The sequence below is a fragment of the Pelodiscus sinensis genome, chromosome 4, assembly GCF_049634645.1.
Source record: "Pelodiscus sinensis isolate JC-2024 chromosome 4, ASM4963464v1, whole genome shotgun sequence".
NCBI classification, from domain to species: domain Eukaryota; kingdom Metazoa; phylum Chordata; order Testudines; family Trionychidae; genus Pelodiscus; species Pelodiscus sinensis.
The window spans coordinates 72,339,024-72,358,574 of record NC_134714.1 but is presented as its reverse complement, the minus strand read 5'-3'; the positions used below and the strand labels follow the sequence as shown (position 1 = coordinate 72,358,574).

The 19,551-nt window shown below is 48.6% G+C and overlaps 1 protein-coding gene across 2 annotated transcripts in view; it reads left to right on the top strand.

Moving 5' to 3' along the window:
• Positions 1–17,662, top strand: part of LOC142829153 (uncharacterized) — a 33,910-nt gene extending 16,248 nt beyond the window's left edge. The window contains exons 2-3 of one of the 2 annotated variants that reach the window (XR_012903498.1): positions 11,561–11,644; positions 15,914–17,662. Coding sequence is in view for 1 of the 2 variants with exons in the window: in XM_075927392.1 (XP_075783507.1) it covers positions 14,721–15,114; positions 15,914–16,563 (1,044 nt within the window). In the remaining variant the exon portion in view is untranslated. Of the gene's footprint in view, positions 1–11,560; positions 11,645–14,339; positions 15,115–15,913 lie in introns of those variants that run through there. The other variant, XM_075927392.1, reaches the window with a different exon arrangement.
• Positions 17,663–19,551: the final 1,889 nt, after the last annotated feature.

Here is a 19,551-nt window from a genome sequence, read left to right as displayed (position 1 = left end):
GGTTCGAACTAGCCGGGATTTAAAAATGGCGGCGCCCGGCTTATGAAAATGAAGCCCGGGAAATTCAAATCCCGGGCTTCGTTTGCAAGTGCGGTATGCCTACATTACCCTCCTACTTCGAAATAGGAGGGTAGTGTAGACATACCCTGGGTGATTAGGATGGTACAGGTGACTCACCTACAAGTTTCAGTCCTCTTTCTCATTGCTCTAGCCAAGGCTGTTTTGAGCACTACTGAGAACCTCTGAAAGGCAACTTGTTTGAAAGAAGGCCTCTATCTGTGTGAGCCCTTGCACCTTGTTCCCCAGGCCCTTCATGTTATTAATAAGTAACTGTACAATAATTATGGATAACAAATAATAATAGCTGTTCACATCCTGAGCACCCTCATAGATAGAGAGAAAAATTCTACACAGATGAACAACAGAAAAGGCTTAAGCAACTCCAAGCATAAAACAAACTCTCTGTGTATGGCGAGAGGGCAAAATGACAGATTCCAAACAGAAAATGGTCAGGTGAGAGATACAGATTCCAGACCCAATCCAGATCTCTCACACTTCTGGGAATCTACTGCCAATGCCAAATGAGGGTATGTCTACACTACAGCACTAATTCGAACTAATTTAGTTCGAATTAGTTAATTCAAACTAAGCTAATTCGAACTAGTGCATCTAGACTTAAAAATTAGTTCGAATTAGCGTTTTGCTAATTCGAACTAGCATGTCCACACTGAGTAGACCCTGAACTGAGGTTAAGGATGGCCGGAAGCAGTGCCGGCAGGGCATCAGATTAGGACTTAGAGTGTGGAGCTGCTGCCTCAGGCTAGTCGAGGGCTGTGCTTAAAGGGACCCGACCCCCACCCCGGACAGACAGTTCTAAGGGGTTCCCCGCTTGCAAAGCAGTCCTGGCTTGGAGTGCCCTGAGTGCCCACACTCGGCACATCACAGCACTCGGCCATCAGCCCGGCTGCACTTGCTGCAGGCTGCCATCCGGAGGCGGGGGGGGGTCAATCAAGGGGCTTCAGGAGAACTTCCACCCCGAGAAGCCCACAGAGCCACCCCAGTCCTCCCCATCGGGGGCTCGTACCCCATTCCTCCCTCACCTCCTTCCACTGACCCCTCCCTAGCCCCTCTTCCTGATGTACAAAATAAAGAACACGCGTGTTCAAAAATAGAAACTCTCGTTATTGAACAAAACTGGGGGAGACTGGGTAAAGGAGGTGGGAGAGGGGAAGAGAGAGGGTGGGAGAGGGGAGGGCAACTACAATGATCAGGGGTTTGGAACAGGTCCCATATGAAGAGAGGCTAAAGAGACTGGGACTTCTCAGCTTATAAAAGAGGAGACTGAGGGGGGATATGATATATAAAAGCATGAGTGGTGTGGAGAGGATGCATAAAGAAAAGTTCTTCATTAGTTCCCATAATAGAAGGACTAGAGGACACCAAATGAAATGAATGGGTAGCAGGCTTCAAACTAATAACAGAAAGTTCTTCTTCACAAAGCAAATAATCAACCTGTGGAACTCCTTGCTGCAGGAGGCTGTGAAGGCTGGAACTAGAACAGAGTTTAAAGAGAAGTTAGATAAAGTCATGGAGGTTGGGTCCATGGAGTGTTATTAGCCAGGGGGTAGAAATGGTGTCCCTGGCCTCTGTTTGTGGAAGGCTGGAGATGGATGGCACGAGACAAATGGCTTGGTCATTGTCTTCGGTCCATCCCCTCCAAGGTCCCTAGCGTTGGCCACTGTCGGCAGACAGGCTACTGGCCTAGATGGACCTTTGGTCTGACCCAGTACGGACATTCTAAGCTCAGGGCTCAGGGTCGGGGGTCTCAGTGGACCACCTTGATTTTCATGCAAACCTGCTCCCGGGTGGCCAGGCTGGCAGCTATCCTGCCCTAGACGGCCAGTTTCCTGTGCCTAGTGCGGAGGTCGTGGATGAGGTCCACGATCTCCGCACTATACCAGGCGGACGCCCGCCTCTTGCGGACCCGGGCAGGCTCCCGGGAGTCGCCAGCCTGGTCCCGGGAAGAGGCGGAGGGCTGCGTGGCAGCGGGTGGCTGCCTCGAGCCATGCCAGGTGCAGGGTCTGCTGTCTGGGTGTTTCTGTAATGATAAGGAAATACATCTCTTGGAATTCTGTAGAACAGAGAAAATGGGACCAGAAGAAAAAGAGTCCAATGCAAGGTGAGTCTCCCAATGGCACCCCCTCCTGAGTGATCCTTCCAGGCTTCAGGGCTCTGAACCACAGAGTTTTTCAATGGAGTTTTTCCTGCATGGCATCTGCTGTATGTAACTGCAAGAAGGGCCAGGCAAACATTTTCTGCTGAAACATTTTTGACAGAAAATTAAGTTTGCAATAAAATGAAGAATTTTTAGAAATCTTTCCACAAAGAAATTCAATTTTTGGTTGGAAAGCCAAATTGGGGGGGTGGATTCAGATGAAAAATTTGGGTTTTGGTTGCTAAAATACATTTCTTCAGTTTGCAGGGTTTTCTGACAAAAGTAAATTTTTCTGTGGAGGGAAAATATTTCCCAGATAGCTCTAGTTACAATAATGTTGCTATAGCAATTTGAATAAACCCTTATCTTTCGTTGCCTCATAAAACACATATTTTTAAAATAAAAAAAATGCATTCTGGAGTATTTGGAGCTGTGTTTAAAGCTCTTTGCTAAAAGTTCAGAAACAAGACATTTCCCTTTCACTCTCATTTATTCATTCACTCTCCTGGGCGTGATTCTTGAGAAGCTGTCTCTTGGTGCCATCTAGCTGCTACAATTATTCATGGTTTCTCCATGGTGCCCCAGTTTTCCACTCTAAGGAGGAATGAATGTCAGTGCATAACTTGATGCTGGGAAACTTTCTGTCTTATAACAACAGGGATAAAGAATTAAGGAAAAATCTAGGCAAGATTCTATCTATATCTTCTGTGGCCAAATCATGGCTCATGAACCACATGCAGCTCGTTTACAGTCAAAGAGTGGCTTGTGGTGCTCTACATACTTCTTCTCATTTTCTGTCTACCAGCTTGTGGCTTCTGCCTTGCATCAAGGTGGTGGGGTAAGGGCTTCTACTCTGCAGGGAGGAGAGTCTTGGGACTTTAACTCCATGTAGGGGAGCCAGTGGGGCTCAAGGTTTTAGCCAGGTACATGCCCTGGCAGGTGCCATCCTGGTGAGATAAAGCCCTGAGCCCCAGCAGGTACAGCCCCATTCCTTGGTAGTGCCACTCTGTTAGCTAGGTTGTGATTGTCTTGTAGCTCTAGAACTGTTGACGATTATTGTACGTGGCCTGGAAAGTCAGTAGGTTTGGACACACCTGTTCTAAATGTTACTATTGCAAATATAGATAGCTAGATTTTATCAAAGGAAGCTATATATCTAGAAATTAAGGCAGAAGATTAGCAATCAGGAAACCTGGGTCCTATCTGGTTCTCCCTCTGAGTCTCTGAATGACCTTTTGGCATTAGTTAAGTTAACAGCCAAATTTTGGCAAGTAGTCTCCACTTTTAGATACTTCAGTTTTGGGAGGGCCATATTTGAGATAGCGTACATGTCTGCAGTTAGGCACTAAAAATTGAGGTTCCTAAAGATAATGGCCACTTTTGTGGCCTTAACCTCTCTGTACATAAAGTTCACCATTAGTAAAATGGTATCAATTTAGCAATATGTGGTCTGGTGAAATTTTAGGGGAGTTGCATGCCTTTACACCAGGCTGTTGGGGGCTCAGGAATGCAGTGTTGTAGCCATGTTGGTCCCAGGATATTAGAGAGTAAATGTGGGTGAAGTTTGCACCAATTTCTGTTGGTGAGAGAGACAAGCTTTTGAGCTAAGCTCGGTGTAGCTCATTTATGTCATCCACAGAAGTAGTCCAGTTAAAGGTATCTCACTCACCTTGTTTCTCTGCTGGAAAACCTCTGAGATTCCTGAATGAAACACATTGCAGAAGTATGAAAGACTAATTTGCACTTTGCTAAATGGGACATCAAACACTACAAACCAACCAGAGCTCTCTTTTCACATCTCTTAAAATATTTTATAGTGCAAAGCTATCAGAAGGTCTTACATTATCAAGACAAAATATACCACACAACATTTGATAGACTATTATGAAGTATCATAAATAACAAAAACTCAACTGCTCTTGTCAGTGAAATGAACAATACATTTTGTGATGCATTGTTCTTCCTTTTTATTGTGTTGAGTCAATAACTCACAGCATTCAGTAATTCACAGTGGGTATGTCTAGACTATATGCATCTGCCAACAGAGGCATGCAAATTAGACTACCCGACATAGTCAATGAAGCAGGGATTTAAATATCCCCCGCTTCATTAAAATAAAAATGGCCGCCGCACTGTGCCGGCTCAGCTGATCGTCGGCACAGCGTGGCAGTCAAAATGCGGATCGATCGACAGGGAATGCCTTTGTCAACCGCTCCCTGGAACGCCTTTGTCGTCCGCTCCTGTAAACCTTGTTTACATAAGAAAGCGGTCGACAAAGGCATTCCCTGTCAACCAATCCGCGTCTTGATTGCCGCACTGTGCCAACAGAGGCATGTAGTCTAGACATACCCAGTGAGTCCCCAGGTTAGTGAGGTTCTACTGTATTATTTTGCCTCTGTTACATTCTCTATTATGTGTTAGAGGCCCTGACTGATTACAGTTAATAAAGATTTTTCTTTAGTTCAAAGAAGAGAGACATAGAAGCAGAAAGATATGAGTTTTATCTCTGCTGCTGCCCTCAAGCTCACTATGGCCTGCATAATAATGGCTATACTACATGATCATGAATTTGTTATATAGTTATTACTTCTACTACAGAGAGTTGAAGGCTGAACACAGCATGGGATCCTCTTGATGTCACAGAACCCCTTTACAATGCAGCTCAAGGCCTAAGATACTCTCAATCACACATTCCTTGTTCTGGGTTTCAAAATTAGATGGACATCATTATGTTTTACAAGAAATACCCTGGCTTACTGGGCAGTGTAGAGAACGAGGAAGTAGGACTCCTAGGCCCTATCCAGCGTTGGTGCAAGTAGGCACAGTTCTGTTGAATTGAAAGGACCTATGCCTGTTTCTACTGTACTAGGCCTGAATTTGATTTCCCATGGTTTTTTATGTTTAGTTCTACCATTAATTCAAAGGACTAGTTTTATCCCTGGTATAGTTCAATGGAAGATATTGAGAGTTGCTCCTAATGATGCCAAGACTGAATTTGACTCAAAGGAATTTACACCAGTATTGAATTTGGCCTACTATGTGACATCAGGAAAGTTACTTACCCCTCTGTGCCTTGCTTTACCTATCTGTAACATGAGTATGATAAAAGTCCACATGGCTCACAGGAGGATCAGGCTACTTTGTTAGTTAATTAATAGTGTTAAAGCTCACTGGGATCCTCAGCTGAAAAACATGGTAGAAGTAAAAAGCATTATTAAAATTTAAAAAAAATGAAAACCATACATCTCTCTTCTATCCCAAGATGGTCACATAGCCCTAACAAGTGAAAATAATACAGGTATTGAACACCCAGAAAAGGGGCTGCTTTTTAGTTTTAAGACTGGATAAGTTGTTTAGACCTTACGCTGTATGCTCCTTAGGGGCTAGACTGTGTCTTTATTTTCTCAGCAAAGCACCAAGCAACCCTACTGTGACTACGGACTATAGTGCTCCATCCAGAAGTTTGAAACCCGGTGTCTGAAATCTGCCTCCACACATAGCAATCTGGGCCCGGGGTGCTGGAACATTTTTTACAGCGGGGGTGCTGACAGCCATTGTACTAAACTATAAATCATGTATATAATGGAAACCACTTCAAGTCAGGGGATGCTGCAGCACCCGCCACACTGCTAGTTCCAGCACCTATGCCTGACCCATCTCTTTAGGACTTATATTTAAGGTCAGTCTATTGTCATGAAAGTGACACTATTAGGGTTACCAGATGATTTCAAAATAATACCGGACACACTTATCTCAGATGGAGGGGGGTTGGCCAGGGGAGATGGGGGGGGGCAGGAACGGCTGGCCGGGAAGCAGGGCTGGCTGGGAGGAGGTTGGGGGGAGCGGGACTGGCTAGGAGAGATCGGGGGAAGGAACTGTCCGGCAGGAAGCAGGGCTGGCTGGGAGGGAGTTGGGGGGAGCGGGGCTGGCTGGGGGGGACACTGGCCAGCAGGGAACAGGGCTGGCCGGGAGGGGGTCAGGGAAAGCAGGGTTGGCTGCAGGGGAACCAGCCAGCGGGGAGCGGGGCTGGCCCGGGTGCAAACAGATCCCGGGGTGCTGCCTGTCCTGCACACGGTCCAGGCGGGGCACATGGGCGAGTCCGGCCCTGGGGAGTTCATCCCAGCCTGACCCCGCCCCCAATCCGCCTGCTCTCTACTGTGTAGTTGCATACAGCGCGTGTGTGTCTACCAGCCAGGCAATTCTCAGCTACGTACTGATACTCATGATAATAATAAAACTTACTTAATTAGAAAATACCAGACATTTATATGTCTGGTATTTTCTCAATTTGTTTCCCAGACAGAAAGCTCAAATACCGGATTGTCCGGTTCAAAACCAGACACCTGGCAACCCTAGACACTATAACGGGTACCTTTAACTTTCTCTATGATACATGTACTCCTTTAGTGGCAGGTGATATTCCTGGCCTTACATGGGTGTGTAAGAAAGGGAGAGTGCTCCAGCCACCTTCTCCCCATCTCCCTGCACTGTGCTCAGGAGTACATGTTCTGCTCTAAGTTAGCGCGGAGAGTGGCACTACCCTTGTTGAAAGATGGGCGGGACTAGTGTCAGGGCAAGGCCGACCTGTGTGCTGTACAGCCGCATGTAAAAGAGAGAACATTTCCAAGGGCATTGCGGCAGCTGTGTTGCCTTGCACTACCAGAGTCATTCCACTCTGTGGCACAACCTCCAGAATAGCCTGCTGGGGCAATGTCCCTCTCTAGCAGCACTACAACGGCCTGTTGCTTATAGCCATAATTTAGCCTGATGAGTCATCAAGTCACAACATTTATTAACTCCATTGTCATAAAAGATGTTTCCTTCTATTTGCTGTGCAAAATCCATTAGACTGAACTATGGGTCTATTCTACCTCCTACAGCAGTGGTGGCAAAAAAATTGCAGCTCCTGACGGAACTGAGATGGAACCCAGAACTGCTCAGGTCAGCTGCTCTCACGGCTGGGCCGCTCTGAGTCGCATGTGTGCTCATGGCCCACGCCGTTCAGTTCATGGCCCCCAGCGCACTGCGTCATATCCTGCATGTGCAGGCCGGGTTGCACTCAGTATCCCAGCCTTCATGTGCTAGCAGCCGTCCGCTGAGCGCAGGCAGCGGCAGCTCCAGCACCTGGGCATAAGGTTAGAGGAGCGGGAGGGGAATTGGGTTAGAGCAGGGCGGGGGGAGAGATGCTTGACACTGGGGAGGGGAGGGTGAGTAGGTTGGTGGTGGTGCACATGGAGTCCTGGACAGCACATGCTCAAAGCTGGCCGCTCAGTGCATGCACCCCAGCACCTGGAAGGAGATGCATGTAGTGGCAGTAGCAGCGGCTCTGGCTCCAGGACCCGGGCATAAGGTTGGGGGGGAGAGGGATTGGGTTAGGGAGGGGAAGGCAGGGTATCGTGTTAGAGCGGGGAGGGGCTTGGTCTTGGGGAGGGGAGGGGATATGGACTGGGTTAGAGTGGGGAGGCTGGCTCTGGGAGAAGGGAAGGGAGGGGATGGGGATTGGGTTAGAGCAGTGCGGGGGGAGGTGCCTGGGTCTGGGGGAGGGGAGGGGAATTGGGTTAGAGCGGGGAGGACTGGCTGGCTCTGGGGAAGGGGATGGGGATTGGGTTAGAGCAGGAGGGGGAGGGAGTAGGAATCCCGGTACTACATGCCAGCTCCAACTTCTCAGGAAGCACACAGCTGTTGTGGGGAGCAGAGGAAGCAGGTCTGGACTAAGGGGTGAGCGAGCTGGGAAGCTGCCCAGGGCACCAACCAACACTCCTGCACCATCCACACACTGCAAATCTGTGTCCTGAGCCTATCATACTCCCAGCCTTCCTGCCCTGAGCCCCTCATGCACCCCAACCCAAACTCCTGCACCCGCACAGCCACAAGCCTGCGGACTGCTCAGCACCCAACCCTCCACCTGACCCCAACACTCTCCAGCCTGGAGCCCCCTCCAAGGGAAGGCGTACTGGCACCTATTTTCCCCCAGTGCAGCTGCTTTTTTCCCCCTCTTTTTCTCAACAATTTCTCCATCCCTCCTCCGTACATGGCTCTTCACACTCTGTCTACCGCTATTTTGGCTCTTCATCTCTAACGGATTGGCCATCCCTGTCCTACAGAAACAGTAAGATTACCAGCCAATTGGCAAATGCTGAATCTCCTATGAGGTGGTGTTTTTTGTTGCAAACATTATCACCAAAACTGATCACATAAGGGCTTTGCAGTGATCACATTTTAAAAATTATCTATTGACTCCTGAACTGAGCACGTTTGATCTGGATTCACAGAGAAGAAATGTCATTGGCTATGCAGACAGTTTCCTGAATATCACAGGGGTAGCCGTGTTAGTCTGAATCTGCAAAAGTGGCGAGGAGTCCTGTGGCACCTTATAGACTAACTGAAGTATTGGAACATAAGCTTTCGTGGGCAAAGACCTACTTCGTCAGATGAATGTCCTGAGATGTTACAGTTTCCTGAGTGTATCTGTAAATTTGGGCCAGTATGAACATCCTCCTTCAAATAGGAATCGGTGTTAAAGAGTTACTCTTTGCCTTTGCTGTTTGGCTGTCTTGCATACCAAAGCCTTAGCTCTTAGCAACATGAAAACCCATCCTAACTACCTTTTATTTAACAATAACTCTCATTACCATTCTCAGGATGCCAAGATCCTTTTATTCTAATCCAGGGCTAGAAAAGTGGGAAACAGATTATTTAAAGCTCTGGTGCAGTTTCATGACTCGATGTGAAGTAAATTTCACTGTTGCTGTATTTTGGAACTAGCAGATTCAGTTTGAAAACTAAAAGCAGCTCTTGAGATAGTAAAAACTCTGAACCAAACACAGCCTGATGCAAGCAGGCAAAGCTGCCATAGGAAATTCTGGGCCAATTTCAATAGTATTGTAAAAGCTGGTATAGATGACAAAGGGTCAGACAATAATAGGGCATGTCTCCATTGGTGAGATATTTCGAAGTAGCTTCCCTTATTTCAAAATATCAAAGTGAGCATCCACACTACAAGCCTGCTATTTCAAAATAATCGGCTTGTTATTTCAAAATAACTCCTGCTTGTGAAGAGGAATAAGTTTGTTTCAAAATAGTTGTTTCGGGAGTTATTTTGAAATAATAACCTGGTAGTGTAGACATGGCCTTTTATAAGTGAGTAGCAGCCATAAAACTGATGTGGAAAGGCTGTATAATTTGCTCTACTATGACAGAATTTTTCTAACAAATTTCACACACATTGAACAGGGTTTCAGGAACTAGAGAGATCCAGGAATCTGGCTGGCACTTACAGTTTAGAAATTCCTATAGCTATTTGGCGCAATCATTATTCAAAAAAAAAAGTGTATGGAGGGCAGACATAAAACATAGATGTGATATCCAACTCTGAATATCTAATTGATTAGAGTCAGCTGGTACAACTGAAGGACCGTGTGCCTAACCAGGATTTACTGAAATAAACATTGACCACTGGGGGAAACAATCAGATGACTGTACTAGATCCCCTGGCAAAGGGAGCTCACATTTGTTACTCAGGTTTGTAATCTCTGGGGCTGTGTCTACATTAGCATGATTTTGCTGCTTTTGCGCAAAAACTTGCTGCCTGTCTACACTGTGGGGGAGTTCTTGCGCAAGAACACTGACGTTCTAATGTATGAAATCAGTGCTTCTTGTGCAAGAACTATGATGCTCCTGCTCAGGAATAAGCCCTCTTGTGCAACTGTTCTTGCGCAAGAGGCCAGTGTAGACAGGCAACATGAATTTCTTGCGCAAGAAAGCCCGATGGCTAAAATGGCCATCGGAGCTTTCTTGCGCTAGAGTGTCTACATTGGCACGGATGCTCTTGAGCAAAAGCACATCTCTTGTGCAAAGGCACAAGCCAGTGTAGACGCTCTCTTGCACAAATACTTTAATGGAAGAACTCTTGCGTTAAAGAGTATTTGCGCAAGATCATGCCAATGTAGACGTAGCCTGGGTCATATTGGATTTTTTGTTGCTTCTAGATTTCTATACACTATCAATGGCTAAGATCATGTTTTTCATCTTTGAGAAGAGGTTGCAGACTGTCCTTTTGGATGCCATCCTTGTCATTGTGACTGTCGAGGGGCTTGTCCTCCCTCTTGGGTTCACCACTAAATCAATGCCCCTCTAGTAGGGTAAATACGGCTTTGGAGGCCTAGCCACCTGGAGAACCCTTTCCTGGATCAGGGGTCGATTGTCCAGGGTAGGGGAAAGGGGCAGTAGGGGCACCCGGGCCCTCCCTCTCCACTGGGTCCCGGCCCAGGGCCCTTTAGGCAGGGACTAGAGCTCCTGCCTACTCAACGGGGAATCCGGCTGATCCAGGCTGAGCTGCTCTGCCAGTCCTTTGCCCTGGGCTGCTTCCTACCACGCCCTGGTCTCCCTGTAGTCTGCTGGCCTCGGAGTCGGTACTTGCTGGGGCTGCAGGTGCTCCGGTCTCCCAGGCAGGTTCAGCTGCTGGGGTTTAGTCCCAGGGTCTGTCTCCAGCCTCAGCTGCTGAAGAAACACTGGACCTGCTCCCTTCCACCCTCCTGTTGCCTTCCCAAATGCAGGGCTCTCTCTGCTCTTATACTTGGGCTCTGCTGGGAGCATGCCCAGCACAGGTGGATGGGCGGGGCCTTCTCAGCCAGCTGGGCCTGGGCTACTCCCTGCCCTTCAGTGAGGGGGCTGTCCGCCCCGTCACAGTGACTCATGCCTTTGACAACTTGAGTCTGTGTCTGAGCTTATAGCTGTACATATGGCTGGTGAAGAAAGTTGCTACCCACCCATGCAGTGACAATTCTCACAGAGTCCACATTGCACGTGTGCTCACACAGTTTGCATTGCACTGTCTTGCGGGTGATTTCAGAGTGAAGCCTCAAGTGCTGATTTTGAGCTATGTAGCCTTCAAGTGGTTCTTTTTGCCTGAAAAACTGCTTCTCTCTCCATGTGATATCACCATAACACTTGTGTTCAGTGTGAGATGCTGAAGTTCACAGTTCAGTGATTTAAATTGGAGGAATCTCCTGACAGAGTGTTCTCAGAAAATGTGTAGGGACTTCGAAGTTTACTCATCTTCATGGTCTCTCTCAACCTGAATTTGGTTACCCTGACTGTCTGCTACAAAGCTTAATCTATTTTGCAAGCCTTTCTCAGAGGGAATGTGCTAAACTGGGGCATGAGAGAGCTGAGAGGGCTAAAGAATAATTTATTGATCTAGAAGTAAATTTTTGTATGCATTTTTTATAGATGGCCTATAAAAGCCTAGAACGTAGATATGTGTTTTTCTGCTCCTGATTATGATGGGTTGTCCCATATCCTGCCTCAGTACATCAGCTTGATTTTTATTTTCTTTGATTGCAGGGATCTCTCTGAATTAAGAAGTCACAGCACAGCATGGATCATAGCAAGAGATATCCCATCCTTTGCACAGGAGCTGAAACTCTGGTCAGTGGTAAATCCTACTGGGAACCTCCTTGTATTGTGACTCTCTATGTAATAGGTGTCTGCACTGCTATTGTCTCACTCAGACTCAGAGATCATCTTCTTGGGGAATCCAGGAGTTTTGTCAGGTAGCAACTCCACCCCTACTGGCTTTTCTTCAACCATTTGGGGGATAAAACAGTTCTTCACCCAAATTATTTGTCCTATCCATTTTTAGCACAGCCAGAATTGTTTGCACAAACAGAAGGTTTCAGGTTCCATTCCAAGAAAGATTTTTCAGGTACTATGCAAATGACTGGAAAGCAGATTTAATTAACACAAGCTGAGGGTAGAGCTCTGCTGGAGGGTGTCAGCTGTACTGCTAGGCTGTCCATCTGGCACCACAGCCTGGATCATTTTGCCTTCCTCAAATCATAAGACAGAGGCATTGGGAACAGGGGAGATTTAAACATGGGGGAAAGAAGATGGCTAGCTGCCTTGGTGCACAATATAAAAAGAAGAAAACACTTAGGGTATGTCTACACTACAGTGTTATTTTTAAATATCTTATTTCAAAATAGTTATTTCAAAATAGCTTTTTTGAAATAACTCGTCTACACACAAAATGCATTTCAAAATAGCATTTTGCTATTTTGAAATAGCGCATCCACACTGAGTGGATTCTGAATCGCATTTAAGGCTGGCCAGAACCAGTTCCGGCAGGGCACCAGGTCAGGACTTACTGTGTGGGGCTGCTGCCTGAGGCTATCTGAGGCCTTTGATGAAAGGGGTCCCCCAGACAGCCAGTTCTCAGGTTTTCCTGCTTGCTTGTCTACCTCAATGAGGAACAGCAAAGCATTTTGTCTCTGCGTGCTCTGGTTACCCTCACTCGGGACACCACAGCACTCTGCAACATGGAGCCAGAGCTGCCCCTGGGCACTCTGGTGCTTCTCATTGCTGAGAGCCTGGCTGCACTTTCTGCAGGCTGCCATCCAGGAGATCCATCGGGGGGCTGTCAGTATCCAAGAGGCCCTGTGGGAGAGCTTCCACCCTGAGGAGCACTAAGAGCCTCCCTGGTCTGCCCCACTGGGGGCTTGTGCCTCATTTCTCTCTCACGTTCTTCCACTTACACCTCCCTAACGTAAAATAAAATACACGTATTTTCATGAACACAAACTCTATTTAACAAAACTGGGGGGGGAATGAAACTCTGGTGAGACTGGGAAAAGGAGGCGGGAGAGGGGAGAAGAGAGGGTGGGAGAGGGGGAAACCTGGGAGGAGGGAGCTGGAAGGGGGAAGCAGGGGGAGGGGAAGCTCAGGGTTGGGGGTCTCGCCAGACCAACTTGATTGTCATGCAAACCTGCTGCTGGGTTCGCATATGGCCTTTGGTGGTCAGGCTGGCAGCTATCCTGCCATAGACAGCTGCGTTCCTCCATCTAATGCGGAGATCACAGATGTTGGAGGCATTCCCCCCCCCCCAAACCTGAATAAGTTCCATGAGGCGCTCACCTTCTCCAGCCCCTGTCAGACTCCTGGGGGCTGGCAGACTGCTCCTGGAGAGTAGTGGAGGGCTGGCTGCCAGTGGCTTGCTGGCTCCTGTTTTGGTGGCCACTGCTGGCTCTGGGCTGGCAGGCTTGCAGCTGGCACAGGCACTGTGACCAGAATCTACCCCTTTAAGGGATCCGGGGAGCGGGGGAGGGAGAGAAATGTTCTCGGTTGAGGCTGGAGTGGCCACCAGGGCACCTTGGGAAGGGTGGAGGCCCCCTATTTCGAAATAAGTGTCTACACAGCACTTATTTCGAAATAGCTATTTTGAATTTGGCATTATTCCTCATAGAATAAGGTTTATCAAATTCAAAATAAGCGTGCCGCTATTTCGAATTTATTTCGAAATAGTGGTTTGGCTGTGTAGACACTAGGAAAGTTATTTCTAAATAAGGGTATGTCTACACTACCCCCCTAGTTCGAACTAGGGGGGGTAATGTAGTCATACGGAGTTGCAAATGAAGACCGGGATTTGAATTTCCCGGGCTTCATTTGCATAAAACCCGCCGGCGCCATTTTTAAATGCCGGCTAGGTCGTACCCCGTGCCGCGTGTAGCCGCGCGGCACGGGGTCCGACCTAGCCGGCATTTAAAAATGGCGCCGGCGGGCTTTATGCAAATGAAGCCCGGGAAATTCAAATCCCGGGCTTCATTTGCAACTCCATATGACTACATTACCCCCCCTAGTTCAAACTAGGGGGGTAGTGTAGACATACCCTAAAAGCTGTTATTTCGAAATAACTTTGCTGTGTAGACATACTCTAACATGCTTAACCTCTGTGAGAAGTGTGATCTAATAATCTGAATACAGGCCTAGGAGGTAAGCACCTCTGGGTTAGTTTTGTAAATTTTTTGTGCTTTATACTGATATTAGCATTACATAAGAGGGTATGTAGGTTTTCGGTGTGGTGCAGTGGAGCTATGGCAGTGTCTCAAAAGTTGAGCTAGCATACCCTAGTCCATATTACAAAAATAGCTTACCTAGAGCACTTGGGCTGTGTCTAGACTGCAGGGTTTTTTCGAAAAAGGTAGCCTTTTTTCGAAAAAACTTTACCTGCATCTAGACTACAGCAGCGTTCTTTCAAAATTAAATTGAAAGAACGTGGCTTTTCTTTCGACGGCAGTACTCCTCATTTCACGAGGAAGAACGCCTTTTTAGACGGAGATCCGTCAAAAATAAGTGTGTGTGGACGCGGGGAGCCCCTTTTTTCGAAAATAAGGGCCTCCAGGAAGAAGCCCTGGTGGACAATCTGGGGCATGCCTGGCATGTCTCTGGTTCCTGTCTGCAGCCATCTTTTAAAGGGACAGTCACCCTCACAGCCAGTTGTGGCAGCAAAGCAGCCAGAGCACATGGCTGTTCCAGTGCAGCCATGTCTCAGCCCCAAGACCCTCCTGGCCCTTCCAGACAGCCTTCTGGGGACCCAACAAGGGGCTCCAAACGCCGGACACCGGCATGGTCTGGGCCAGAGCTCAAGACCCTTCTTGAGCTCTGGTCAGAGGAAGAGGCCTTACAAGCCCTAAACACCAGGTGGTGAAATACAGACATTGTTGGCCACATGGCAGAGTTCCTGGCCAACAGAGGGCACCACCCCTGCACCGAGGACCAGGTGCACTCTAAAGTACAGGAGCTGTGCCAAGGATATATAAAGGCCAGGGAGGAGAACTCCCGTTCTGGGGCAGCCCCCCACTCCTGCCCCTATTATTCAGAGCTGTCCCAGATCCTTGGTGGTGGGGAAGCACGCACACCACTGCGTCTCGTCCAGTCTGACATGGGGGACCCTATGATGGAAGCGCCAGAGCAGGACCTACAGCAGTCCAGGGAGTCTGGAGGTGGGGAGATGGTGCCGGAGGACGAGGACAGCGAAGAGATGGTGACCCTCATTCTGGAGCCAGTCACCCAGATCCCAGAGGCCTCCCAGGTGTTATCTGATGCTGGAGACGAAGCAGCAGGTGAGTGCAGTGAGGTCGTGTAACACACAGAGTGGGGGAGGTGGGTGCACAGTGAGTGATGCACAAGGGAAACCTGTAGGGTGCATCTAGACTGGCAAGATTTTGCACAAAAGCAGCTGCTTTTGCGCAAAAACTTGCCAGCTGTCTACACTGGCCGCTTGAATTTGCGCAAGAGCACTGACTTTGTAATGTATGAAATCAGTGCTTCTTGCGCAAATACTTTCACGCTCCTGCTCGGGAAAAAGCCCTCTTGCGCATGAATACTTGCGCAAGAGGGCCAGTGTAGACAGGGAAGAACTGTTTTGCGCAAAAAAGCCCCAATGGCTAAAATGGCGATCGAGGCTTTCTTGCGCAAAATTGCGTCTAGACTGGCCACGGATGCTTTTGCGCAAAAGCATCCATGACAATCTAAATGCTCTTTTGCGGAAATACTTTTAACGGAAAAACTTTTCTGTTAAAAGTATTTCCGCAAAATCATGCCAGTCTAGACGCAGCCGGTAATGTTCACCATGGCCATCATGCAGCTGGCTGTGCATGTGCCAACGTGTTCAGTGGTAGAGTGTGACACATAGGGGTGCGCCACGTGGTGGCATAAACCATGTCCAGAACACACCCAGGTGGATTGTCAGTGCAAGGTCCCATTGGCACTTCTGGACCCCTGTGATGCTCAGGCTGATGCCCAGGTCACATGTGGTATTACCTTCAGAATGTCTGAGTCCCCTGTCTGAAGGAGAGGGCATGCCCTTTTGGACAGCTGTTGCACACATGACTGATTGTGTCTTCCTCTTTTCCTCCACAGCTGGACCAGCTGTGCAAGAGGGCCGCAGCACCCCAGCCCCACCTCCATCCTGGGGACATGGGAGCCGCAGACACAGGTGTGTCTATGCAGACATCCTGAGGCACCATGTGGCGGCCATGCAGGAGCTCAACACCATCCTGCAAGAGAGGACGGAGGCAGAGGCTCGGTGGCATGATCGGCTGATGGAGGAGCTTGTCCAGCAGTGCACGTCCCTGTGTGCCACTCTCAGGGAGGTCTGTGGCTTGCCTGCTCCTGTGCCTGGTCCTGCTCCTCCAGCACCCCATGACCCCGCCCCACCAAACACCCCTTCCACAGCACCATCCCTTTCTCCCCTTGTACCTCCCTCCCCCCCAGCCCCTCCAATGCCCCAGACCCTCACCCCTCTCTCCCCCTGGCCCTCCTCTCCCCCTGGCCTCCCAGACCCGAGTGCACCTACCCTCTGTTGTTCAGCCAACAGACAGTCGCCCCACCCAATCCCGAGGCCATGGTGTACCCCGAACACAAGGCACCAGCAGGAGACTGCGAGCAAGCAAGCACCGTGCAACCTGATCCCCTTCCCCTCTCCAGGTTTCAAGCACCCCCATATCCGTTCCAGGTTTCAAGTCCCCTCCCCCCCTCCAGGTTTCAAGCACCCCCATCACCCCAGTTAAATACCAAACATTGTGTTTAAGAAAATGTTTATTGTACATAGCTTGTCATTAAAATATACTTTCTCCAGCAAAAATAAACAAAAGCTTTTTTATGTTTGCAACAGTTATACCTTCTTTCAGTTATTGACATTTATAACAATAAAACAGAAGTTATTCTTTTCAGACAAACCCTGGTGTTTATTATTTCTACAAACAGGGTCAGGATAAGGGTGGAGGAGGGAAACTTGTATTGGGTCAGGGCCAAGCTCCCAGACAGGAGCCCCTCAAGAGAGTCAGTGGCCTCCAATAGAGAATCGCTCCCGTAGGGCCTCCCAGATGCGAACAGCAGACTGGTGAGCCTGGCGGATGGCAGCTGTCCAGAGCTGGGCAAAGTGCCTCTCCTGACCATCAGCACCTGTACCCCACCCTGGTAGGAAGGCCTCCCCTTTCCTCTCCACCAGGTTATGGAGAACGCAACACGCAGCCAACACCTCAGGGATATTGCACTCCCCCATGTCTAGCCGTGTGAGCAAGCACCGGAATCTCCCTTTTAAACATCTGAACGCACATTCCACCTAGTTGTGAGCCTGGTTAAGATGAGCATTAAACTGCTCCTTGCTCGCATCCAGGTGGCCGGTGTAGGGCTTCATCAGCCACGGCATCAGGGGGCAGGCGGCATCAGCCACTATGCACACCGGCATGTGCACGTCCCCAACCGCAGAGTCACGATGCGGGAAAAATGTTCCTGCCTGAAGCCTCCAGTAGAGGTACGAGATCCTGAAGATGCGGGCATCATCTGCCCACCCTGACCACCCAACACAAATGTCAATAAACTGGCCACGATGGTCGACCAGAGCCTGGAGGACCATTGAAAAGTAGCCCTTTCTGTTAATGAATTGGGCTGCTCGATGGGGTGGTGCACGGATTGGAATGTGTGTCCCATCGAGTGCTCCTCCACAATTCGGGAAGCCAAGGGCAGCAAAGCCGGCCACAACGCTGTCAAGGTCTGCTAGATGGACGAGTCTGTTCAGCAGCTCAGAATTGATGGCCCTCACCACCTGCAGAAAGAGACAGACAACAAAATTTTAGAAGGGGTGCCTTATCTCTTAGGAGGAGAACCCACCACCCACCTTTCCTTTCAAACACCCCGAGAATCCCCTCCTCAGAACTCTCCCCCCCCCCGCAGCTCAGGGTGAGTGGAGAAGCTCCCTCCCACTCCCATTCCACCTTGCCCTTTCCTGACAGTCTCCCTTCCCCCCCCAAACTGTGACTGTCCCCCGACAATGACTTACCTCCATGAGGATGGACCCAACAGTAGACCTGCCCACTCCAAATTGGTGTCCCACGGAGTGGCAGCTGTCGGGGGTGGCCAGCTTCCAGAGGGCAATAGCGACCCTCTTTTCCAGGGGGATGGCGGGCCGCAGGTGGGTGTCCTGCCGTTGCAGAGCCAGGGCGAGCCAGGTACACAGCTCCTGGAAAGTGGCCTTCCACATCCGGAAGTTGCGGATCCACTCCTGGTCATCCCAGAGCTCCATAACAAGCCGGTCCCACCAGTCAGAGCTGGTGTCAAGCCTCCAAAAATGCCTGTCCACAAAGAAGTTTGGAGGCAAGGGCAGTGGGGCTGCATGACGGGCAAACCCTTTGTACCTCTGGTCTGGGTCCAGATGGGGAAGTAGCCTCATGACTGTGTCGTGAAGATGCAGCAAAACTTGCAGTATGATGGCGTGGGGCCATCGCCTGCCCAGGGGCAGCTCTGGCTCCATGCCAAAAAAAGGGGTCTAAATCAGAAAAAGCTCCAAACAAAAAACCTGCTGGGGTGTCCCAGGAAGCTGGGCACTCCAAACAAGAACTGCAATACCTTGCTGACCTCCTAGAGGGACAGCAAAGGCAGCTGCAGGAGCAGAGCAACGGGTGTTCAGGGGCGTCCCTTTAACCACACGTCTCTGCAAAGGGCAGGCAGCAGCACCCGGAAGGAAATGCTGCCCCCATACCATGGCAGAAGCGGTTCCAGGTGGCTTTTTCTTTCGAAAGAGCATCCAGCAGTCAGGACGCTCTTTTTCAAGAAAGCGGATCGATTTTCCAATCCGCATATTGTAGTCTAGACGCTCTTTTTCGAAAGATGCTTTTTTGAAAGTTTATTTCGAAAAAGCATCTTTTGAAAGAGCCACGCAGTTTAGTCTACCCTTGGTTAGTAAAGCTGTTCCCTGACCTTGTCACAGGCTTTTCTTCCATGTCAGAACATGGTTAAGGATGTATCTGCAAACTGGACTCTCTCCAGTTTGTTCACCTCTTTTCAAAGGCTGGTGCAAAAAACTAGATAAAGTACCCAAGCTGGGACCTCGCTGTGCCACCATGTTTAATCACTTTTCTGAGTAGACATTCTTTAAGACTATTTGTTAAAGCTCATTGTGCTTAACATGACCATGCAGGCATTTACTAATGTTACATTTAAACTATATCACAAAGTGTCATGTCTAGTTTCTTAATGAAAATGTCATGAACTGGCATGCTCCAATGTCGTGTAGTCTGGTGACTACTTGTTACAGCTATTGGCATTCAGATGGATTTCTTCACAAACAGAAGAGGTAGGAACATATATTTTTTAATTAAATCTTAGATTGTGTGGAAAACACTTCCCCAAAACACCTTTGCACTCCATGTAGGGGGTTATGCCCACTGTGTTTTTATTACACAGAGGATATATCAGACTTTGGTAGAAGGCATTATTTATTCAGCATATTGATAAGAAATTGATATCTTTCTGGACTAATTGGCCCTCAGATGGGCAAATCAAGTCCAGAAAGATATCAGTCAATCAAAAGATTCTGAGAACAATCTGGAAAATCATCCCAAATTGTCTCATTGCCATTTCTTGGGAGCAAATACTTGGCACACAGATGTTATATGAAGATAATCAAAACCTAAAAGGAAAATGTAAACTTATTTATTTTATGCAGTTTAAAAAGGTCATAACCTTCATGATTCCTGCTCTTTGACCATGCATATTTA